A 22,558-nucleotide genomic window follows, 5' to 3' on the forward strand; every position below is an offset into this window, starting at 1 on the left:
TCACAAGAGTAATCCCAGTCATTTTCTAAAGAAACAGTCGTTGCAGTAATAAGAGGAAATGGGTCTGGGTGAGGTGATGGGCCTGTGACCCCAGCACTCTGGAGGGTAAGGCACGAACAGCAGGGGTTAACGCCATCTGGGTACAGAGGGTGGAGAACCTCACACCCACCCCATCCCTGCTCTGAGGAGCTGAGGAGTCACTTCTCTGGCTCCTGTGATGGGTGGCAAGGCTGGCCTTGATTTGTTGGGTCTGGAATATTGTATACCTCCCGCAGACCTTCCACTCAAAATAGGACTCCACCATTTGAGAAAACCTAGTTTTTCCCTATTGAGATAGAGTCTTCGGTAGTCCAGGCTAACCTCAAACTCTTTCTGTAGCTGAGGGTGACCTTGGGTTCTGGTCCCCCTGCCTTCTTCCTCCCTCCTGAAGCCAGGGTTAGAGGCTTATTTGCAACATCTCAACCTACCTTTGGAGAAAATCTTAAAAATAAAATCTAACCCAGCAGATGAGATGGCCCAGGATCTGGGGGGTGTGCTCGGTGGTGGGGTGCAGAGCCTGGCTTCCTGGCTTCATGGCACGGTCAACCCTCTGGGGCTGTTCCCAATCCCAGGGCCTTCCCTTCAACAGCAGATGCCCAGCTGAGCCATCCGGGTTGGGTATTCCCAGGGTACTAGGAAAACCCTGGCTTTTCTTTCTAGAAAAGACAGATTGGAGGGTTGGGTTTCAGAAGTCTAAATATAGACCACCAAATGGGGGCCTTCTGACAAGGGCAAAGCCCACGGTGGGGGAGGGGAGCAGACCCATTTTTTCCTGTAAATATTTTCTTCTAGAGAGGAAACTGGTCTCAGGTCCTATTGTTTGAGCACAATGGGCTCTCCTTTTAAGAGTGTAGCTTTCCCCTGAGAAGCAGCAGGGGGGAGCTAGGGAAAGGAGCCAGGGAAGAACACAGAAGGAGGGGCAAGATCCACAGACCCTAGAGGCCTGAGGGCGTAGGCACCAAGTCACAATCCCATCAATGCATGTAACACTGGTCTGTTTTGTCACTGCCACTACATTTATCATAGAATAAACAGAACTTGCCTCGAAATGGAGATAGCTAGACCCCCCTCCCCAAGCCCCGCAATCCATTGCAGCTTTTGTACTTCCTCCCTTCCAGAAGTTTCCTCTGTGGCATCAGCTTGGGTAAAGATGTCCCCTCCCATGTCCAAGTCAGTCCAGAGGTTGGGAGTGTGTCTTGTCACTCTGGCAGACACCTGGCATGGCCACTGTTCCAAGTGCTTTGCACGGGCTGCCTGCTTGGTGTCTGCCCCAGCCTGCATGCTACAGATGAGGGAAGCGATGCTGCAGTCGTGCTTGTCTTTGTAGGGTTTTGGAGGAACTTCTCAGCATGTCTGCAGCCCCCAGGTCACCTGTTTGTCTCCCGACCCTGACGCAGGGATACCACCTGACCAGCTGGCAGAGCTGGAACGCTCTCTGGATATACGTTCAAGTCTTCATTGCTCTGAGGGTGGTACCCTATGAGGAGTTGACGGCATTGACGGCTGTGAAGCCACCTTGTTGGGACTCCTTGCTCCTTCTTGGCCTTACTCTTACTTCCTGCCCACAGATGCCCCTGGAGGAGCGCATCATCTTCTCTGGGAACCTTTTCCAGTACCAGGAAGACAATAAGAAGTGGAGAAACCGCTTCAGCCTGGTGCCCCACAACTATGGGCTGGTGCTGTACGAGAACCACGTGGTGAGCGCACTGTGCCTGGCAGCCAGCCACCCTCCTCTGCACTTCCCGGGTTCTTACTCCGTGACCCCCCAGACTAGATCCCGGCTCCATTCCCCATGCTGTCCCCCTTCACACCTGCCACCTAGCTTCTCTCCTCCAAATTCCCAGGCCCAAAGCAACATTTATGAGTCTTCTCCACTTCTCCAAACCTGTTTGTCCTTGGGGCCGTTTCTCTCGATGTCATTTCACCCTTTGTCCAGGTGTCCATGTCCTTGTTGTAAACTCTCCTTTACTCGCAAGCCCTACCGAATCCCTCCCTCGCCCGCAGAGCCTGCCCTCTCAGAGTGGCCCTTGGCTGGCCAGTCTGCCCCTGTGTGCCACTCTCTACATGGGCTCCTGCACTCTCCTTGCCCTGTCCTCCTTGCCCTGATGTGGGTCTGAGAAGAAATGGGGGCTGGCCGTGTCTTGTCTTCGCTTTGGGCCCTTGGCAGAAGTCCCACCTGGTTATGTTACAGACTTTATTTCATCTGCCAAACTTTTCTCCAGCACTGCCCCAAAGACAAGCCAGTCTGACCTGTCTCAGAGCAGATCTGTCTGCCTCTTAGTGGCAGACAACTGCTCTGCATCCCTGATGGGTAGGCAATTGGGTACCTAACTCTCCTTTGAAACACTGTGAAACTTAGAACCTTGGAATTTTGGGTGAGCTTTCAATGTAATGTCAAAGCTCTTGGTTTCTGGGGACAGCCCTGGTTCAGAGTCAACACCTACTTCCTGTCCGCATGATTGGAGGTGAGCCACCTCTTGTTTTGTGAGACCATCCTGTAAAATGAAGTATGCAGGGTCCCCAACACAGTTTCTAATATGTAACAGACAATCATAGACTCGCTGGTCACACAGGCAACAGTGGCAGCCATTGAGGTAGCTGCCCCTGTAACAGAGCTTACATGCCAGGCTGTGCCGAGCGTTTTGTGTGGATCCTTCCCCTCCCTCCTTGCCCAGCTCTTGAGGTCAGGGTTGCAGAGCTGGGTCTCGTTACTACACCACTCCGTCTCCAGTCAGTAGGACAGTTGCTCTCCATCCCCTCCATCGTGGGAACTAAACTCCGTCCTTGATTGTGCCAGGCAGACACTTCACATGAGGCTTCATCCCAGCCCCTGTTCAAAAGACACTCTAGTCCTCTCCTTCCCCACCTTGGACAAGTAGCTGAGTAACCCCTGGAACCAGCTGGAAATGGGGGCCTGTGCTTGGCTACCGTCTTAACCTTGAGGCTCCATTTCTCTTGCTCTCTTCAGGCCTATGAGCGGCAGATGCCACCCAGAGCCATCATCAACAGTGCAGGCTACAAAGTTCTTACCTCTGTAGACCAGTACCTGGAGCTTGTTGGCAACTCCCTACCAGGTAAAGGACCAGTGGCTCCTGGCCCTATTGTCCTACTTGGGCCTGAGGACTGGCCAGGGAAGGAGGTAACCCTGAGCCCATTGCTTGGGCTCCATTCTGCAGGGCAGCCAGTGGGGCCTAGAATGTCTGCAGATCTCTTGAACAAACCAAGCCCTCAAAGGGGAGGCTCCAAAGACCTGTGAGGTAGAGTTTTCCCCAGGCTCTGTATGGATAGGGTCTGGACCCAGACTTGTGGGCTCGCAGCCAGGCCCTGCCTATGCCAAAACCACATGTAACAGAGTTCTATGATGGAGGACCTTCCCACCTCCCTGAGACCATGGTTGTCTCTGGGAAAGATGATGGTGACCCTGAAGTAGATACCAAGGGTTTCTGAGGCATTGTCTTAAACCTCCCCGCTCCACTCAGCCTGCTGAGGCTTCCAGAGTCTTACACGGCCCCCACCTGGGGAGTGAGACTTGGGATTGAAGCCTGTGTGTTGGTAGATGCTGGGTAGGAGTCCATCTTACTGGTAAAGCCCCCTCCCCCTCTAATATCAGGTTCTTTAGCATCAACTGAACCCTGGCACTGAGAGGACCTTGGGGTGTGTCCCTGTAAGCATATCCCAGCCACCCAAAACTGGACCACAGGCAACTGTCATATTACTGACCACAGTGGTGAGCCCAGGACCTGTTGTGTTGTCTTGCTGGACCAAAATATCCATGAGGGCCAAAGAGATAGAGAAAAATTCCTTTCTGTTTATTTTGTTTGACCTCATGCCTCCCTCCCTCCTTCCCTGGATATTTAAACCACCAGTTTGGCCTCTGCTGTTGAAATTTGAAGGGAAATCCAAGAATGTAATGAACTAGAGGCCTGACCCTGTCATAGAGCCTTACACACACTCAAGGTGGGTGTGACCTATTTCCAGTTCTAGAAGGAGGGGCCACACAGTGCCAGGTTTCTCAGTTATTGTGGCTAAACCATGAGGTCAAACGAAGGTCAGCTGCTCCCTTGCATCTGATGCACTATCCCCAGGACAAGACAGCCCTCTCTAGGCCTGAACCTAGACCTCAGTGGCAGAGGGCACTGCTCACAACAACTATGTCTCCACAGGGATCACATCGAAATCGGGCTCCACCCCCATCCTTAAGTGCCCCACACAGTTCCCGCTCATCCTGTGGCATCCTTATGCCCGTCACTATTATTTCTGCATGATGACAGAAGCTGAGCAGGACAAGTGGCAGGCGGTGCTTCAGGATTGCGTCAGACACTGCAACAATGGTGAGATGCCAGCAGGCTTCACACTTTCTAATGTGCTGAAGGGCGACACCCAGTGGTTGTGTGTGGCATGGCAACCCTGCTCTACGATCTGCTTTCTGAGGTTGTGAGGAACTTTTTTTTTTAAGGTTTTATTTATTATGTATACAGTTATCTGCATGCATGCTTGCACACCAGAAGAGGGCACCAGATCTCATTACAGATGGTTGTGACCCACCATGCGGTTGCTGGGAATTCAACTCAGGACCTCTGGAAGAGCAGTCAGCGCTCTTAACCACTGAGCCATCTCTCCAGCCCCTGAGGAACTTTTGATTAGCACTCTTAATCTTTCTCCTCGATGAAAATACTTCTGTGTTGCCAAGGCAACATTAGAAGATTATTCTACAAAGACTGTGCTTGTAGAGTCCTGGGCCCCCAGTCCCAATATCTCTTGATTTTGCCACTTTCTAGCAAGTGGAGACTTTGTAGTTATTAATGTTGCTGCTGTAACAAACATATCCAAAAAAGGTAACTTAAAAGGAAAAAAGGTTACTTTGTCTCGCATTTCAAGGCTGCTTGTAGTCTACCATGGCAGGGAGGTGGCAGGAGTGTGGCAGCAGGTCACACTGTATCTGGAATCAGGAAGCAGAGAGCAATGGAGGCTGCTGTCAGCCCCTTTCTCCCTTTTAATTCAGTCTGGTACCCCGCCCATGGAGCGCCACCTGGATTTAGGGGGAATCTTCCACCTCAGTTAGTACAATCTAGAAACTTCCTTGAAGACATGCCCAGAGGTTTGTTTCCATAGTGATTCAAAGTTGACAATCAAGATTAACTCTCATGGAGACTGACTTCCCTCTTGAGTTCTGTGTAAAATGGTGATAGGATCCCTTGTGTATTTGAGGGTACTGTGGAGATTCATAGCATGAGTCTACTTTGTGCTTGGTCAGGATCTTTCTTATAGCTGGGTATAATGGTTTTTGGAGGTTCCCTGTGAAATCAAGGCCAGCCCGGGCTACATAGTGATTCTAGGATAGCCTGGGCTACAACGAGATTCTGTCATACCACACACCAAAGTATTTTCTTTTCTTTTCTTTTCTTTCTTTTTTTTTTTTTTTTTTTTTTTTGGTTTTTCAAGACAGGGTTTCTCTGTGGCTTTGGAGGCTGTCCTGGAACTAGCTCTTGTAGACCAGGCTGGTCTCGAACTCAGAGAGATCCGCCTGCCTCTGCCTCCCGAGTGCTGGGACTAAAGGCGTGCGCCACCACTGCCGGCCACCAAAGTATTCCTTATAATTTCCTTCTTTACATATGGTAATCTATAAAGGTTCCTCCCTCCCTCTGTCCGTCCCTCTCTCCCTCCTTCCCTCATTTTTAAACTCACTGTTTGACTCTTGCGCTTATGTGTTCAACAAACACTTATGGCATCTATTCTGAGCTTATAGAAAGGAGCGAGGCATGGGCCCTGCATGCCTACAACCAGCTGTGTGATGGAGAGACAGATGTAGCACAGATAAGCTACCAGGATGGTATTCTCTGTGCTGGGTGCTGGCTGGGAGCCACCCAGGAGCCTGTGTGTATTAGGGGAGGTGCTGTCCTGTGGCTGGGGAGGAGGTGATGTGGCAGGCACAGGGTGGGGAAGTGTTCCCTCTAAGAGGCTGTGGCCCCATAAAGAATGGCTTGGAATGGGGACAATACTGTGTGTGTGTGTGTGTGTGTGTGTGTGTGTGAGAGAGAGAGAGAGAGAGAGAGAGAGAGGTGAGAGAGAGAGAGAGAGAGACTTGAAGTGAGGCTGGGGTGGCTCTGAAGCAAGGTCTAGAGGGCATTATAGGGTAGTGAGGAATTCTAAAGGCTTAGGGTTGTCTCCCAGTGTGAGGTGAGGAGGGTCTTTCTGCTCCTGGAGCAGGAATAACCCTGACCTGGTCATGTGGTCCCAGAGGCAGAGGGAGGCACAAAGCCGCTCTCACACTTGCTCTTAGGCACAGCTCCACTTGATGGGATGGTGAGGGGGTGTGGGCACCTGGCTGAACCCAGCTCACCCCACCTCTCTAGAGGCCTCCACCCCTTCTAGAATCTGTCAGATGGGAGGGAACTACGTCTTCAGCCAGGCCAAGCCCCGTCACCTGGGCTGGGCCCTGCCCTGCTGCCCACAAAGGGGCTCCTGTCCCCAGGTCCCTGGGGCTGTGGCTTTGGCTCTGGCTCAGGGTCTGGCTGTCTGACCTGGAGTACTCTTCGTCCTCACCCATTGCTGGCTCGTGAGCCCTGTGCAGGTTCTCAGGGCTGCTGGCTTATCTACTCTGGCAGAGTAGAGGACCCAGGCCAGGTAGGAGTCAGTAGGGAGAAGACTGTGGGGAGAAGCAACTGTTCAGTATTACAGTAGTTTACTCTGAGATAGAGGTGCTGGCAGGGAGTGGCTGGTTCAGATGCTGGAGCTGTAAGCCTCACACAGCAAAGCTGTAGCCGAGAGCCTCCACACTCAAGCCTTCAGCTGGGAGGTCTTGGGTGTTGTGGTTCGGAGAGGCAGTACCAAAGAGCTATGACAAGAGCTCCTACCCCCAGACTAGCTCTCTTACCCCTGCAGGGGCTGACAAGGTTAGTCCCAGACGTGGCCCTTCCCTCCACCCCCCAGGACTGTGAGAAAGTTCTCTGCTTCCTCCCTTGCTGAGGCTGGGCCTGGAATTTGTGGAGCCTGGAATTGCTCACTCCTAGCCCTGCCAGGAAATGGGGGTGGATGGGTGGGGGAAGGACGCCAAGCTGGGTGGCTGCCAGCCTGGCTAGGGCCCCTTCACATCCTGCATTCCTGGAGCAGGGTGGGGGGTGGGGGTGGACAGGGGTTGGGGGTATCAGGAGGCAGCTAGGGCACTGACTTAAGTCCTCCTGGGCCTGGTGTTCATGTCCTGCTCCATCTCCAGGCCTGACTAGACTAATGTGGTCCTGGGTTCCAGCCCTGATTTAACTATTCCTTAGTGATACGTTCTTCTCAAGTCTTTGCCCATCCCATCCTCTGTTTCTTTTGAGATAGGGTCTTGCTATGTAGCTTGTGCTGGCCTCAAACTTGCTGTGTTCTTTCTGCCTTGACCCTGCCCACCCCAGTGTTGGGATATGTGTGCCAACATTGGTGCATCACCACCACTTAATAACATGCACGCACGCACGCACACGGCTGGAACTTCAGTTTCTTTGAAGCTAAGGCCAGCCCCCACCCTCCCCTATTCCTTTTCTTTGAGGATTAAATGGGCTGATATGTGTGAAGTCTCAGCCCAGGACTGGGTGGCTTGCACAACAGAAATTCACTTTTCTTCTAGTTCGGGAGGATAGAGAACCAGGAGGTCTGTGTCAGCAGCCGGGTTGTTCCTCCTCTGTTGAGCACACTTTTTTTTTTTTTTTTTTTTTTTTGAGACAGAGTCTTGCCCAGGCTGGTCCCAAACTTCTAGGCTCAAAGTGATTATTCTGTCTCAGATCTCTGTAAGTTCAAGGCCTGCCAGCTAGGACTACATAGTAAGACTGTCTCAGATAGATAGATAGATAGATAGATAGATAGATAGATAGATGGATGGATAGATAGAGAGATAGAATAATCCCCTTCTTTCTGGGTGAGGTATGGTGGCTCAGACTTGTGCAACATAGTGAGTTCCAGGCCAGTCTGGGCTGAGTTTAAAACCTGTCCAACAAACAAGCAAGAAATCAAACACACGCAGGGCGGCAGCTCAGTGAATAAAGTATTGATTGTAGGAGCCTGAGGGCCTGAGTTTGGATCTCTAACACTCACATCAAGTCTGGTGTAGCAGCGTGCATCTGCAGCCCCAGTCCTGGAGTGGGAGCAGTGGCCAGAGGCTCACTGGCCTAGCTGAAATGTACTCCAGGTTCAATGAGAGACTATGTCTCAAAAAATAAGTTGGAGGAGCTGAGGTGGCTCAGTGGTTAAGAGCACTGGGTTCTGTCCCAGTGCCCACACATAGCTCACATCGGGTTTTGGGAGCTCTGATGCTCTCTTCTGGTCTCCTCGGGCACTGCACAAAATGGCACAGACATACATTCAGGCAGAATACCCATAAAATAAAACACAAAAAAATTAAGTTAAATTAAAAAAAGAAAGAAGATGGGAAGCAATAGAAGACAATTCACTCTGACCTTTGGCTTCAACATGCACATATGTGGCTGTGTAAAGGTGTGCGGGAGTGTGTGTGTGTGTGTGTGTGTGTGTGTCAGTCCACCCAGATCTGAGCTTAGCCTAAGTCCTCAGTTAAGCTTTGCTCTTAGGAGAGAGAAGTTGTTACAAATACAGCCCCACTCTGAGGTGCATTGCCAGGTGAACACAGTGAACACTGGCTCGGCTCACAGGAAGAACCCAGAAGGGTCTCTTGTAAACCTGTGCAGGTTGGTGGCTGGCTGTGCACAATGAAGAAGGGGCCTTAAGTGGGAGCCCCCTGCTGTTGCCCTGGCTACAGCTCCGCTTTCTCTGCCTGGAATGCCCGTGCTTTACACACATCTTCATTGCCACAAGCAGAATGGAAATTCCTGGACCTGGAAGAATGTGCATTGCCAGATTTTCCAGACAACACTCGGGCTCCAGGAAACTCTGTCCTCCTTAGAGCCTGGCTGGGTTCCTCCCAGGCCCACCTGGGTTGCCCTGGCTTGGGTAACACCTCTCCTGAAGCCCCTCTGCTCTGCCTGCAGCCTGGCCCTGGGCCCCTGAATTGTAGGGATGAATGCTGTCGTCTCTGGGTTTCCATGCCCATGGTAGAACCCCCCTCTGGCTCTGACAGACAGTGATCCCTGTGGGCGGCTGGCTGTGGGGAAGGGAGGGACTTTTTTTCTTTGGGGTGACTCAGACTGATGTCACTGCAGTGGGTGCTGGGGGCTGTGATGCACAGACTGTCATTTCCCCTTTTGGGCTCTGGGGACACTGCGGTCAGAGGCACGTGGCTAGGTTTGGTGTATTAACCACATTCCCTACTCAGATTTGGCCACTTCCTGTGCCTTATTTCCTCAGCATTGATCTGGGGTCCCCATCGTGTTCATTAACTCACTATCACCACTAGTAGCAATGGCAATGAGAAATAGAATTTTTTCCTAGTGGTTAGCAGTGGTCATACTCCCATTTTACCCTCCCATCCTTCTCCTTTCCCACTCTAGGAATTGAACTCAGGGCCTTGTGTAGATTAGACAAACATTCTAGCACTGAGCCACACCCCCGCTCTTTATTCAATGAAGTTCTAGTGTCTGTACCTGGCACTGATGGGGCACATAGACAAGACTAAAAGTACCTACTCTTTAGCTTCAGGGGCTGAGCATGTGGCTTAGTGATAAAGTGCTTACCTAACACACTTAGAGCCCTGGGTTCACTCTTCAGCACCTCAAAGATCCCAAACCACACAAAGTGTCATTCAAGAGGCCCTGTGCCACCTTCTTGGACTTCCTGTGGCTCATTGTCTGCACACTGCAGTTCAGAAAATCTCCAGTGAGGGCAGGAGGCTGGGCTAGGATCACTGTTCCCATAAGAGGAAACTGAGGCTTTTTTGGGGTTCAGTGATATAAAGCAAGGCCCAGAAAGCAGCCCATGGGTCAAGTTCATCATCTGACCTCCTTTTGTAGCAAGATGTATTGAAAAAGACCAGCTCTGGCTGTGTGCAAGCTGGAATTCTAGGTCCAATATTGGGACAGAGGTTGTCTGACCTGTTTAGCTGGAAATGTTTACTGTCTGTCATGCCACCAGAGAGGGTCACAGGACACTAAAGTAGCCATTATGTGAAGACCAGGGCTAGAGTGTGTGTCTCAGACATCTGAGAGCCATGTTGTGCAGTCTAAGGAAGGGGTGACTTTGCCAGTCCTAGCCTGGCTATTCATTTCTCGTGGCTGCTTTTCTATGATGTAGGGTTAATGACCGTGCTGGGTTGGGGGTGAGGGCACAGGGTTGCCAGGCCACTACAGGGTGAGAGTCACAGCTGCTCTTCCTGCTCTGTGTGCCCTAGATGAAGTGAGTACCTGCTCTGGCTGGAAGGTCTTGTAGAGGGTCATTTGCTGACCTCTTGTCTCTCTTTTCTCTGTTCCTTCTCTGTCCCCGGCAGGGATTCCTGAGAACTCAAAGGTGGAGGGCCCTGCATTCACTGATGCCATCCGCATGTACCGCCAGTCGAAGGAACAGTACGGCACCTGGGAGATGCTGTGTGGGAACGAGGTGCAGGTGAGGTCAGAAAGGTCCAGTTGTATAAGGCTGGTACTAGGAGCAGGGTTCTGGGGAGCAACAGGTTTGGGAAGAGATGGAAAAATCAGATTTGGGTGAGTGAAAACTCCTGTAAATCTGTCGACTCATGTTCCTGGGTGCTGGGGGGCAGGGCGACTGTTACGATAAATCTTTTCGCCAAATGCCACCCGAGCCCTACCGCCATGTGGGCACTTTCCGCCAGCTGTCCGAGTTCTGCCCGACGAGTTAGGGCCCCAAATAATACAGACTTATATTAGGTACAAATGCTGCTTGGCCAATGACTAGGATTTCTCATCTGTTAGCTCAGTCTTAATTATCATAATTCTATATATTTTATAAGACTTATCTTATAGAGGATGCCTTCCAGAGGGGCCTTGAGTGGCTGGAATCACAGAGAAGCAAGCCAGGTGGATAGATACCAGCCCCTGCCTTGACTCCTGCCTCTTGATCCTAGATACTAAGCAACCTGGTGATGGAAGAGCTGGGCCCAGCACTGAAGGCAGAGCTTGGCCCACGGCTGAAGGGAAAGCCACAGGAACGGCAGCGACAGTGGATCCAGGTGTGTGGACATGGGACGCCTTTGCAGGGACCAGGGTATTGAGGGGGAACAGTTGGCCATCTGCGCTCAGCCCTGGCACTGACGTCTCTGTTGTACTCACAGATCTCCGATGCTGTGTACCGCCTGGTGTTTGAGCAGGCCAAGGTGCACTTTGAGGAGGTACTGTCTAAGTTGCAGTTGTCCCGGCCAGCCATGGAGGCTGTCATTCGCACTGACATGGACCAGATCATCACCTCCAAGGAGCATCTGGCAAGCAAGATCCGGGGTAGGTGCTGTTTACGCCTCTCCAGGACCAGGCTCGCTTCTCTGTAGTCTGTAGTGTGATCTCTTACTGGCCTGTTGTTCCACTGAAAAATCAGTCAGATCCAAGGCCCTCTGACTCCTGCTAATTTTTCTCTAAGTTGTGGTTTTTTTTTTTTTTTTTTTGGTGGTTTTTATTTTATTTATTTTTTTGACTCCTGGCTTTTCTTTTTTTTTCTTTTTTTTTTCGAGACAGGGTTTCTCTGTGGCTTTGGAGGCTGTCCTGGAACTAGCTCTTGTAGACCAGTCTGGCCTCAAACTCACAGAGATCCGCCTGCCTCTGCCTCCCGAGTGCTGGGACTAAAGGCGTGTGCCACCACTGCTCATTGTAAATTTTATTTCTTCACATTGGATTCTGGAGGTTCTGGGAATCAAACCTATGGCTTCATCCACACTGGATGAGCACTCTGTTCCTGAGCTGCAGCTCCAGCCTTTTTTTTTTTTTTTTCCTAACTGTTTGAGACAAAGTCTTGTAAGTTACCCAGGTGAGGTTTGAATTTATGATCCTCCTGCCTCAGCCTCCTGAGTTCCTAAGATGACGGGCTTTTGACTCTAGCTCAGATTTTGAAAGCGGGAGGTTTTTGTCTTTGAGGTTCAGGCCTCTTGTCTGTCCTCAGCCAACTCAGGTCTGGTGACATGTCACCTGGTGGACCATTGTGTCACCTTGGAAATACTTAACTTCCCTGGGTTGCATGTGTTCCCTTCATTATTCACTTTGTGTTCCTTTGACACAGTACCAGCAGGTGGTGGCTTTCTGTGGTGATTATGGACCAGCCATAGTCACTGGGAGTTGACTGAGAGTTGACATTTATTGTGTTCAATAAGTATTAGCTGAGCAAGAAGTGGGGTGACTTGGGAACATCCCCTGGGTAAAAATGCTGTGGTTTGAATGTTCTGAAGTACTGGCTGTGGAGAGCCATGCCACCCTGCTCCAGGGCAGGGGTCAGCTTCTACGAAGCTCCCTGGATCCACAGAGGCACCCGTGTTGCCAATTCTTTTCTTTTCTTTGTTTCTTTCCTTTCTTTCTTTTTGTGGGACATATCCAGGCTGGCCTTAAATTTGTAGCTTCAAATATCTAGCGGAGGATGGTCTTAAACTTCTAATTCTCTCGGGGTGCTAGGATGGTCGACATAAGCCACTGCACTCAGTTTTTGGTTCCCTTCTTTGATTTGTTGTTTTGCTGATTCCTCTCTGAGGTCAGTGAGCTAGTTCATGTCACCAGCACCTATAACATAGTAGCTTCTCTGGTATCCAGGATGGACTGTGCCTAGGATGGGATGGTGGGATGGGGTGGATTGTGTCCCAGGCACCACCCGCCCTTCTAAATCCTCTCCCTCCTCATGCAGCCTTCATCCTCCCCAAGGCGGAGGTGTGTGTGAGGAACCACGTCCAGCCCTACATCCCATCCATACTGGAGGCCCTGATGGTACCCACCAGCCAGGGCTTCACTGAGGTACGGGACGTCTTCTTCAAAGAAGTCACAGACATGAATCTGAATGTGATCAATGAGGGTGGCATCAACAAACTGAATGAGGTAAGGTGTGTGTACAGGTTTGGTGTCCCCCCCCCCCCCCCCGAGCACCAGCTGTGTGTCTCATGGTGTGCCGCTCTTTCTCAGCATCTGCAGAGACCACAGGCACAGGGCAAAGTCATCCACTCCAACAGGGGGCTGGCGGCTAGAGGAAAGAGTAGATAATGTTACCCTTTACTATCAGTCTGTATGAAGCAAGATGGTTGCAAAAGTATAAAAGGAATTGACGGAGTTGGGGTATTGGTGTCGCACGCCTTTAATCCTAGCACTCGGGAGGCAGAGGCAGGTGGATATCTGTGAGTTCGAGGCCAGCCTGGTCTACAGAGCGAGCGAGTGCCAGGATAGGCTCCAAAGCTACACAGAGAAACCCTGTCTTGAAAAACCAAAAAAGAAAAAGAAAGAAAGAAAGAAAGAAAGAAAGAAAGAAAGAAAGAAAGAAAGAAAAAGGAATTGACGGTGAGGGGATGAAGGAAGGAGGCAGGGAAGGTAAGATTAGGGTATGGGCTGCCTCAGTAACAAGTCACACACCCACACTGAAGCAATGCCCCTTTCTTAATGCCCCTTTTGATCTAGCTCTCAGGGTGAATATCCCTCATTGGCTGCCTGTGTCTGGAATCTGTCCTGAACTTTAGCCTCCTCCTTTAGACTTCAAGTTTGGGAGTCCCAGGCAGTAATAACCAGAATTTGAGAACCCAGAGGCCTTAGGAATCTGAAGAGATGTCTGCTGATTTGAGACCTGAAGACAGTGATGCTCAGAGAGTGGGTGTTTGCCCAAGGCTATCAGCATCCAGAGGGGAAGAGGACTGTGCATGGGCTGGCCCCTCCCCTCAGCACCGTGATGCCTTCCTTTTCTCCTGGGCCCCCTATTGGGCACAGTTTCCAGGAGCCCATCCCAGGGTAGTTGGTGTCAGGCCCAGGCAAAGTATGGGTGCATGGAGCCATGTGTCTCTGCCCCCTGCAGTACATGGAGAAGCTGTCACAGCTGGCGTACCACCCCCTGAAGATGCAGAGCTGTTACGAGAAGATGGAGCCCCTGCGGCTTGATGGGCTGCAGCAGCGCTTTGACGTGTCTAGTACATCTGTGTTCAAGCAACGAGCCCAGATCCACATGAGAGAGGTGTGCCCACCAGCCCACACCCCACTAGCTTTCCATGGCCCCCATCACAGCAAGAGGGAGCCCCTTCTCCCCTTCCCATGCCTCTCTGAGCACCTTGCCTCCTGCTCATCTGACTGACTCTGGCTACTTGTTAGACTTCCTTAGGATCTACCCTTTCCTCCCTGGAAGTTGTCCTTACAGCCTAGTCCCCTTCTTGGGATTTCCGCACTCTCAGACAGACACCTGTACCCAGACACTCTTTGAGCATACAACCCCCAGACCATCTCTAGTTGCTCCATGGCAGCTTTGGGGTGGGGACATTGGCCAAGGGTGCAGGAAGGGGCTCTGGTCACCCTGGGAGGGTCTCACAAGCACTGCTGTATGCCTGCCTTTCAGCAAATGGACAATGCTGTGTACACCTTCGAAACCCTCTTGCACCAAGAGCTGGGGAAGGGACCCACCAAGGAGGAGCTGTGCAAGTCCATCCAGAGGATTCTGGAGCGAGTGCTGAAGGTAAGACTGGCTGCCTCCATTGGGCTGGAATCTGCATGGCCAGCTGAACCCAGAGCTGACTGTCCAGCCGCCATCCCCAGGCAGCACCTGGTGTTGAGGTGCTTGTGAGTGCTCTGGGCTTGGGTTAGACCTTCCTCCAGCTAGGGGAGTCCCTGACCCAGGGTCCCTCTCACATGTCCTTCCCTGCAGAAATACGACTATGACAGCAGCTCTGTGCGCAAGAGATTCTTCCGGGAGGCACTGTTGCAGATCACCATTCCCTTCCTGCTCAAAAAACTGGCCCCCACCTGCAAGTCGGTGAGTCCCAGCTTGCCCTAGCCCTTTAGGGTCCATCCAGAGGGGTAAAGCCTCTGACGCATCTCTACCTCTTCCCTGGCAGGAGCTGCCACGCTTCCAGGAACTGATCTTTGAGGACTTCGCCAGGTTCATCTTGGTGGAGAACACATACGAAGAGGTGGTGTTGCAGACAGTCATGAAGGACATCCTGCAGGGTGAGCGGGGAGGGCCAGCCCAGGGGAGTCTTAGGTGGCATTAGCTAAGGGCATAGAGAGGCCCAAGCCTGCAAGAGGAGGCTGGGTTGGACTACTGGCTTCTCTGTGCCTGGTTTCCTCTCTGGTTCCTGGCTTTGCTGAGAGTGGCCAGTGAGGGTCATGGTGTCTGCTGGCTTAGGTTTTGGGCTTGAGTTATAGCTTCGCAGCACGGAGGTCTGGGGTGAGGCAGGTGGTTTGCTGTGGTGGTCCCTGTGCTAAGAGCATTGCCTCTCTCCTGTGGTTTCTCAGCTGTGAAGGAGGCCGCAGTGCAGCGCAAACATAACCTCTACCGGGACAGCATAGTTCTGCATAACAGTGACCCCAACCTACACCTGCTGGCCGAGGGTGCACCCATTGACTGGGGCGAACAGTATGGGGACAGCGGCGATGGCAGTGACAGTGGTGGCAGCCCCAGCCCTTCTGAAGCAGCCACACTCACAGAAAAGCGCAAGCGTGTCAAGCAGGTGGTGTCCGTGATCCAGGACGAGGAGTCAGGGCTGCCTTTTGAGGCTGGCTCCGAACTGCCTTCACCTGCATCCCCGGACAGTGTCACTGAGCTCCGAGGCCTGCTGGCCCAGGATCTGCAGGCTGAGAGTCCCCCACCAGCCAGCCCCCTTCTCAATGGGGCCCCTGTCCAGGAGAGCCCCCAGCCCATAGCAGTCCTCGAGGCCTCCTCACCACCAGCCTCACCCCTTGGGCATCTCCCACCTGGAAAGGCTATGGACATTGATATCCCTAAGCCCAGTGATCAAGAGACTGGGGAGCAAGTGTCCAGCCCTGGTAGCCGTCCCCCCATCCACACCACCACTGAGGACAGCGCAGGAGTGCAGACAGAGTTCTAGGCGTCCTCTCCAGGCTTCTGTTGGATGCTGCGCTGGGCCACTTCTCCTTGGGCACTATGGGCTCATCTCTGGGGAGGGGTACCCCAGCCTGTGCCTTGTGGGGGAGGGGTCTGGGGTGGTGTGGCACCTCCAGGGTCTGGCTTACCCAAGTCACTTTATGGGGTTCAGTATACCTGTTACTGCCCCGTTTTTCTGTGGGCTGGTCTCCGATGCTAGGTCTGATTTTGAGGGCTTCCTCTTTATGCAAGGGGCTGGTGAGCCTTTCTTGCCCTCATGCTGTCATGTTGGTTCTTGTCGTCTTTGGATGGAGGTGGGTGAAAGCACTGGTGGTGCTGTTACTCAAGTCTAGGAAGCTGGTAAGCTCTGTCATCTCACTCGGGGCTCCTTGGTACCAAGGTGGCAGGAAGAGGAGGGGGCCCACTCTCTGTCCTATCCCCTCTCTGCAGGCCCAAGATTAGATAGACTTTGAGTGTCACTGGCCTCACTTTGCTGGCTATTGCTGTGGGAGGGTGGGGCTTGGGGGGGTCTTATAGGGGAGTGTACAAGGGATCTGTGATGGAAAGAGAAAGGCCCAGAAAGTGGAAGTTTGTGCAGGGGAAGTGTCCTGGGGGCTGGGGGTTGGGAGCTTGGGAGTGTCCGATTGAGGCCAGGATGGCAAAATGAAGAAGCTGGAAGCTGGATTGTCTTGGGTGCACATGGTTTCTGTCCGTCTGCCTGGCTCCCCACCCCCACTTTGGGCTTACAACTGCCATTGGAAGAGCTTGGATGTGGGCTGTCGTTCCCCAGATTTTCCAAGGTACTCACTACCTGCCAGGAAACTGGAGGGGCTCCTGAGGGACATTGAGGACCATGGCTTTCCGAGATACTATTGAAGACCATACTTGGCCTTTGAGTCCCACTCTAACCCTGACAATTCTAGACCTCTCTTCCAGTGTCCTTGTGAGCCATTTGGGTTTTGTCTCCTTAGTCATGAGGGTCACAGCAAGCAAGGATGACTGATACATGACCTTCACCTTGGGCCTCCCCAGACTTACACTGGGGTTGAGGAGAGCAAGGAGACACTGCCTCTTCAAGGCCCCCAGGAGGTCTCCTCCCAGCCATGTTCTTTGTCCAATGGACTTGCTCTCCAAGCATGGGCCCAAGGCCCATAGAATGTGGCTGGTACGCAGGGACACCCAATGCCCCAGCCCTACTCAATCATGTCACTAATTTCTTCTGATGCTCTCTAGTGCCTTGGGGGTTTCCATCTCCCTTCCAGATAAGGTATGAAGAATCTATGCAAACTGTGTAAGCTTCTGCTCCTGAATAAATGCTTTATTTAAAGCTCACTGTATGTCTTCTGGGGTCCGGGAGACCAGGGCCTAGGGTGTCTAGGGACCTCATTCATCTCAGCTTTCTTGGACTCATCATATGAGCTATGAGGTCCCTGTATGTGTGCAGCTGTGAACTCAACATGTGCATGTGGAAGCCAAAGAAATCCTTTTTTTTTTTTTTTTTTTTTTTTTTTCTGAGACAGGGTTTCTCTGTGGCTTTGGAGCCTATCCTGGAACTCGCTCTGTAGACCAGACTGTCCTAGAAATCACAGAGATCTGCCTGCTTCTGCCTCCCAAGTGCTGGGATTAAAGGCGTGAGCCACCACTGCCCGGTGAAGCCAAAGGATCTTAGGAGTCACTCCACCTTGTGTTTTGAGACAAGCTCTCTCATTAGCCTGAGACTCACCAATTAGGATAGCCTGGCTGTCTGGTGAGCCCTGAGATCTGCCCACCGCGGCTTCCTCGGTACTGTGATTGCATGCATTTTGCCAACATGCCTGGTCTTTTATGTGAGTGTGGGAATCCAAACTTTGAAATGCTGACCTCTTTTCTGAGCTCTCTCTCTAATCCACCCCCCTTTTAATTTTTAAGGGCTGGGTTTCTCTATAGCCCTGGCTATCTTGGAAGTCACTCTGTAGACCAGGCTGGTTTTGAACTCAGAGATTTGCCTGTCTCTGCTGGGATTAAAGACGTGCACTACCCTGACTCTGACCCGTTCTTATAATGCCCTGTTTTAGAGGGAGAAACTGAGGCTCATACAGAAGGGAGAGGCCACGGAGCTTTCAGGTGACGCCTGCCACGAGGGTGGGCTCCAGCCTGCACCAGGTGCCAATGGCCATGCTAGTGCCAGAGTCCGTCAAGTGGCATCTGTTGAGTACATGCTACAGGCCATGTACTTTATATTGGGAAGGGCAGAAGGGTGCCATGCCACATGAAATGCCCCCCACATCAGTACAGCTGGTGGTGGTGAACTGCCCAACTCAGTCTTTTTGAGTTGCCCTGGCAGTCCCCTTACCTAGGGCAATCACTGCAGGGAACACAACCCACTCCACAAGCACAAGCTGCTTATAAATAATGAGGTTGTCCCTGGCTCTGCTGCCCTTGTCCTTTGCTGAAGAGGTGTTCCCTAACTCTCCGTTGGGTTATATCTCTGCTGCCTTCCCTTTGGCCCAGGGGCCTCAGCTCTGGCCCCTTTCCCCAGAGGAGCTGCCTTGTCCTAGGACCCAGCCCACTCCCATCCCTCCCAAGTCCCCAAGGACCCACAGGTTACTCAGGGAGGAACTCAGATTTATTAGTGTTCTTGCGGTGAATCAGCCTGCCTGTGTGGGCTGAGGATGCAGACATGGGAGGGTGGGTATTCAGAAAGCAGCAGAAGAGGGCTGGGGAGTGGTTCTGCATAGTCCACCCCTTCCCAGGGACATCGCTCCACCTCAGGCCTCCAGACATGGTCACCCCCAGAAGGCTTGCCTAGTAACGTGGGTTCCTGAGTCCTGCTGGTAGCATGGCCACCTTCATATGCCACAGAGCTCCATCACCAGCAGGCAGCTATGCCTCATCTCCTGTGCACTATCCAGAATAGCCACTATATCACAGACAAGGGACACCCCACCTGCCTGCCTGGAGCTCAAGGCAGTGGGGTTGGCAGGTGGTGCCAAAAGGCCATGGTAATCTTGCCCTAGTCTGGGGAACGTGGGTGCATGGGAGCCCAGCAGTGGTGGAGATGGTGCCAAGCAAGGGCCAGCGCTGGTAGCTGGCTGTGCATTCAGCTGCTGTGGTAGATCCGGAGGCGCTGGGAGATCTCCTGGCGGCACAGTGGGCAGGTGCGTAGTGGCTGGCAACACTGCTGGCAGCAGCAGACATGGCCACAGGTGAGGAAGACCATTTGGGCCTGCAGGGAGAGCAGCATTAGCACCCAGGCTAATGACCACATCCCAGCCCTAGGAGCATAGCCGTGTGTGTGTGAAAACCTAGTCAGGCCTGTTGGCAGTTTTGTGCCTGTTTCACTATGGGTTGCAAGAGCATGTAAATATCTACAATCCAACAGCCCTTTCTTCTGCATGCTAGGCCAAATGCACTACCACCAAGCGGCCTCTACTTCCCAAGTGCTGTGATACTAGGCATGTACCACCTACCACCTGGCTCTCAGCCTGTTTAATTATTCTGTGTATGTGTGTGTGTACCTGCCAAATTCTGATGACTTGTCTAAAATGACTTCAACCTTATGGGTCACTAGCCTTGTATGTGTGCCTGGACTCCGCTTTAGCATGACCCCATGGTCTTCAACTCTTCAGAGTCATTGAGCATATCAAGAAATTGGAAATTGGGCTGGAGAGATGGCTCAGTGGATAAGAGCACCGACTGCTCTTCCAGAGGTCCTGAGTTCAATTCCCAGCAACCACATGGTGGCTCACAACCATCCGTTATGAGATCTGGTGCCCTCTTCTGGTGTGCAGATATGTATGGGAGCAAAATGTTGTATACATAATAAATAAATAAATCTTAAAAAAAAAAAGTCCACTTAAAAAAAGAAAGAAATTGGAAATCATTTCCAGAGCCTGACAACAGGGCCTTGGTTAGAGTTCTAACGCCCCTGCTCTCCACCCAGAGTTTTCTGAAAGTCGGACAGCTACCCAGCTGCCACCATGGCCACCTTATTTATGTGTGTGGGACTCATGGAGGGCAGAAGAGGGTGTTGGGTCTCCTAGAGTTGTAAGCCACCTATCATGAATGCAGGGAACCAAACTTGGGTCCTCTGGAAGAGCAAGTCAGAGTCATCTTTCTAGCCCTTTTTGGGTTTCCTGAGACAGGGTCTTGCTACAAAGCTCACAGACTTGCGGGGACCCTGCTGTCTCCACCTCTCACAAGCTAGGATCACAGGCATGCACCACCATGCCAGCTCCTGGCTATTTTCCTTCCTAAGTCTGATCCCTCCCTTGGTGGATGAGGGAGATCTGTGCTTTAAGCAATGGTATGTTTACTTTTTGCAGTAAGTGTTAATTTTGCAACAATTTTAAAGACTTGGCAGGGAAGACCATGTTCTTGGTGAGTCATGTTGGGGGAAATTTTCCCTAATACAGTTAATAAGCTGAGGGAAAGATCCTTCTTCTGTGGGGGGCGGGGGAGGACCTCTAGAAACTGAGGTTAGCATTGCTCATATCTGGGTCATAGGAATGGGCCATTTCTGTGTCCTGTGTTTTGGGTTCTGTGGCATCTCCATAGACTCACCTCACGTTCCAGGCACACAACACACTCTGAGGTTGGCATGTCTAGTTCTGCTGGGGGAGCAGATGGTCTCACTGACTCGGGAGGCTCCCAAGGGGCTTCGGGGGTCTCCAGGACATCAAGGACCTCATCCTTAGGTGGTTTCAACTCTGAGGAAATCAGAGGGACAGGCTAAGCCAGGGAGCCATGCCCAGATGATTCCAATCCCTAGGAGATCTCCTGGCTTGTGTGTACCCCAAAGTGAGTGATGTGAGGGGCAAAGGAGGGGGTGCTTTCAGTCCAAGAGCAGGGGAAAAGCTTTTTCTTTTTGAGCTTTATTCATTCCCACATCTCCGTCTGTGAGACGGGAATGAATTCTCTGCCCAGCTACTGTACACTCTGTGGACCTTCAGGGCTCAGAAACTTGAGTCTCGGAGAGAGGGAACACCACTTGCCTGGAGCCACATCGTCATCTAGTGGTGGAGCTGCAGGATAGGCGCCGTGGCTAGTAGCTAGTGGCTAGTGGCTAGTGGCTGAACCTCTACTAGGTTCCCCAGGAAACAGAATGAGTCCATGAGGTGAAGGCAGAATGGGAACACTGCCTCCCTGTTCCCCAGTCCTCTCCCTAGCAAAGCCCTTCTGTGCCCAGGGCTCTGCCCTGGAGCCAGTAGCCCCTAGGCTGCCAGCCATAGCCCACATACACCTGGGCCTCTCAACAGCCCTGGGAAGAACCTAGGGTCAGCACCTGGTTGGACCCTGGCCACATCCAGAAGGTTCCGGGCTCTCCGTAGGATCTCATGTTGCAGGCCTGCTTCTGAGACACCCACCTGTGGCAGAACAGGGAAGAGCAGACCAAGAACTGAGGGCAGGTCTGAGCGAGAGCCAGCCCTCCTACATATAATTCTACACATATGTAGCCCAGCTACATGTGCCCAAGCCTTCAGGACTGCCTCACGCCCCACCTCAGGCGCCTTCAATGCAAACGGCACCTGGGCCTTGGGTCAGCATGAGGTTCACCACAGCTGTGTAGGGGGCTGAGGAACTCTGTAACGTGATTGTTACTGAATGCTTCAGGGAACAGGGATTGCCCAGTGTTCCCCTGACCCCCACTGTCACTGTACATGGGGAGCTGAGGACACAGAGCTACTGAAGCAACAATGCCCCATACCTAGAGCCCCAGCTCACGGCCCAGAGCCCTGCGGGGTCACAGAGCCCTTCTGCACCTGTGCCTGCATCTGTCCCAGGTGAGACAGGACAGCAGAGGACCAGACCACTCACAGGCAAGTTCTAGGTTCGTGGCTGGTGTGTGAGATACCAGGTACCAGGCACGTTCGAGTCCGGGGGTGGGGTGGGGGTGGGTGGGTGGGGGCTGGTGAGCATCAGTGCTATTTCACTTTGAAGAGACGTGGATTAATTCCATGAAAGGAGCTCAGCTTGGGGTCAGGATCTTACTGGGGTTCAGGAGGTGCTACGGATGTGACACCGTGGCACAGGCTGAGGCTGGCTCCCAAGCTCCCAAGCTCTGAGCTGGCCCTACAGGTGAAGGCCCACACTCCTCACTTTCTTAGCGGGGTGACAGGCTGAGCACAGGCAGAGGGGCAGCGGTTCCAGCAAAGATGCAGGGGAACCCAGAGTCATCTGATCGGGACAGATCTTGTCTCACCAAAATGGAACAAATTATACACCAACTCTTGGCCAGCTTGGGTCCAGGCGTGGTCAGCCTTCCTGACTTCCCTCAAGACAAGGGCTGCCCACCTTAGCCAGATCTCCAGGGCTCATTCGGCTCAGCATGTCCAACGAGATTCGGTGGTGGGCGAAGATGGGCAGGTAGTGCTCGGCAGACAGCTCCACCAGCAGGGCCACTAGCTGGCGTTCCATGCCTTCTTCCTGCAGGACGGCCCCATGGGGAAGGCAAGGGTCTCAGAGTGGAAGGGGGAGGAGATCCCACTGGTTTCACGAGGGGACAAATAGTGTCCCTGGGCTTTTCCCCAGAGGAAGATGTGTAAAAGTGCAGAGATTCACCCACAAGGGAGGTCACTGCTATTCTTCCTTGAAATAGTATGCCATTTTAACATCTACCAGGAGGGAGCTGGCTAAAGATGCCAGGCCACACACTGGGCACTATTCA

The 22,558-nt window shown here is 52.3% G+C and overlaps 2 protein-coding genes across 3 annotated transcripts in view; one reads left to right on the plus strand and one right to left on the minus strand.

The window, feature by feature from the left end:
- Positions 1-17,244, plus strand: part of Niban2 (niban apoptosis regulator 2) — a 48,049-nt gene extending 30,805 nt beyond the window's left edge. Inside the window, exons 3-14 of the mRNA XM_027423770.1 lie at positions 1,608-1,736; positions 3,008-3,113; positions 4,203-4,370; positions 10,409-10,524; positions 11,000-11,104; positions 11,207-11,369; positions 12,751-12,938; positions 13,897-14,052; positions 14,428-14,544; positions 14,734-14,841; positions 14,924-15,035; positions 15,324-17,244. Of these exons, the coding sequence (XP_027279571.1) occupies positions 1,608-1,736; positions 3,008-3,113; positions 4,203-4,370; positions 10,409-10,524; positions 11,000-11,104; positions 11,207-11,369; positions 12,751-12,938; positions 13,897-14,052; positions 14,428-14,544; positions 14,734-14,841; positions 14,924-15,035; positions 15,324-15,916 (2,061 nt within the window). The 3' untranslated portion in view covers positions 15,917-17,244. The remainder of the gene's footprint in view (positions 1-1,607; positions 1,737-3,007; positions 3,114-4,202; positions 4,371-10,408; positions 10,525-10,999; positions 11,105-11,206; positions 11,370-12,750; positions 12,939-13,896; positions 14,053-14,427; positions 14,545-14,733; positions 14,842-14,923; positions 15,036-15,323) is intronic.
- A 1,255-nt stretch (positions 17,245-18,499) lies between these two features.
- Positions 18,500-22,558, minus strand: part of Lrsam1 (leucine rich repeat and sterile alpha motif containing 1) — a 33,251-nt gene continuing 29,192 nt past the window's right edge. For both annotated transcript variants that reach the window (XM_027423772.2, XM_027423773.2), the window contains exons 23-26: positions 22,186-22,317; positions 21,176-21,257; positions 20,455-20,600; positions 18,500-19,117 (exon numbers count right to left, since the gene is read on the minus strand). In XM_027423772.2, the coding sequence (XP_027279573.1) occupies positions 18,992-19,117; positions 20,455-20,600; positions 21,176-21,257; positions 22,186-22,317 (486 nt within the window). In that variant the 3' untranslated portion in view covers positions 18,500-18,991. The remainder of the gene's footprint in view (positions 19,118-20,454; positions 20,601-21,175; positions 21,258-22,185; positions 22,318-22,558) is intronic.

The sequence above is a fragment of the Cricetulus griseus genome, chromosome 6 (assembly GCF_003668045.3).
Source record: "Cricetulus griseus strain 17A/GY chromosome 6, alternate assembly CriGri-PICRH-1.0, whole genome shotgun sequence".
NCBI classification, from domain to species: domain Eukaryota; kingdom Metazoa; phylum Chordata; class Mammalia; order Rodentia; family Cricetidae; genus Cricetulus; species Cricetulus griseus.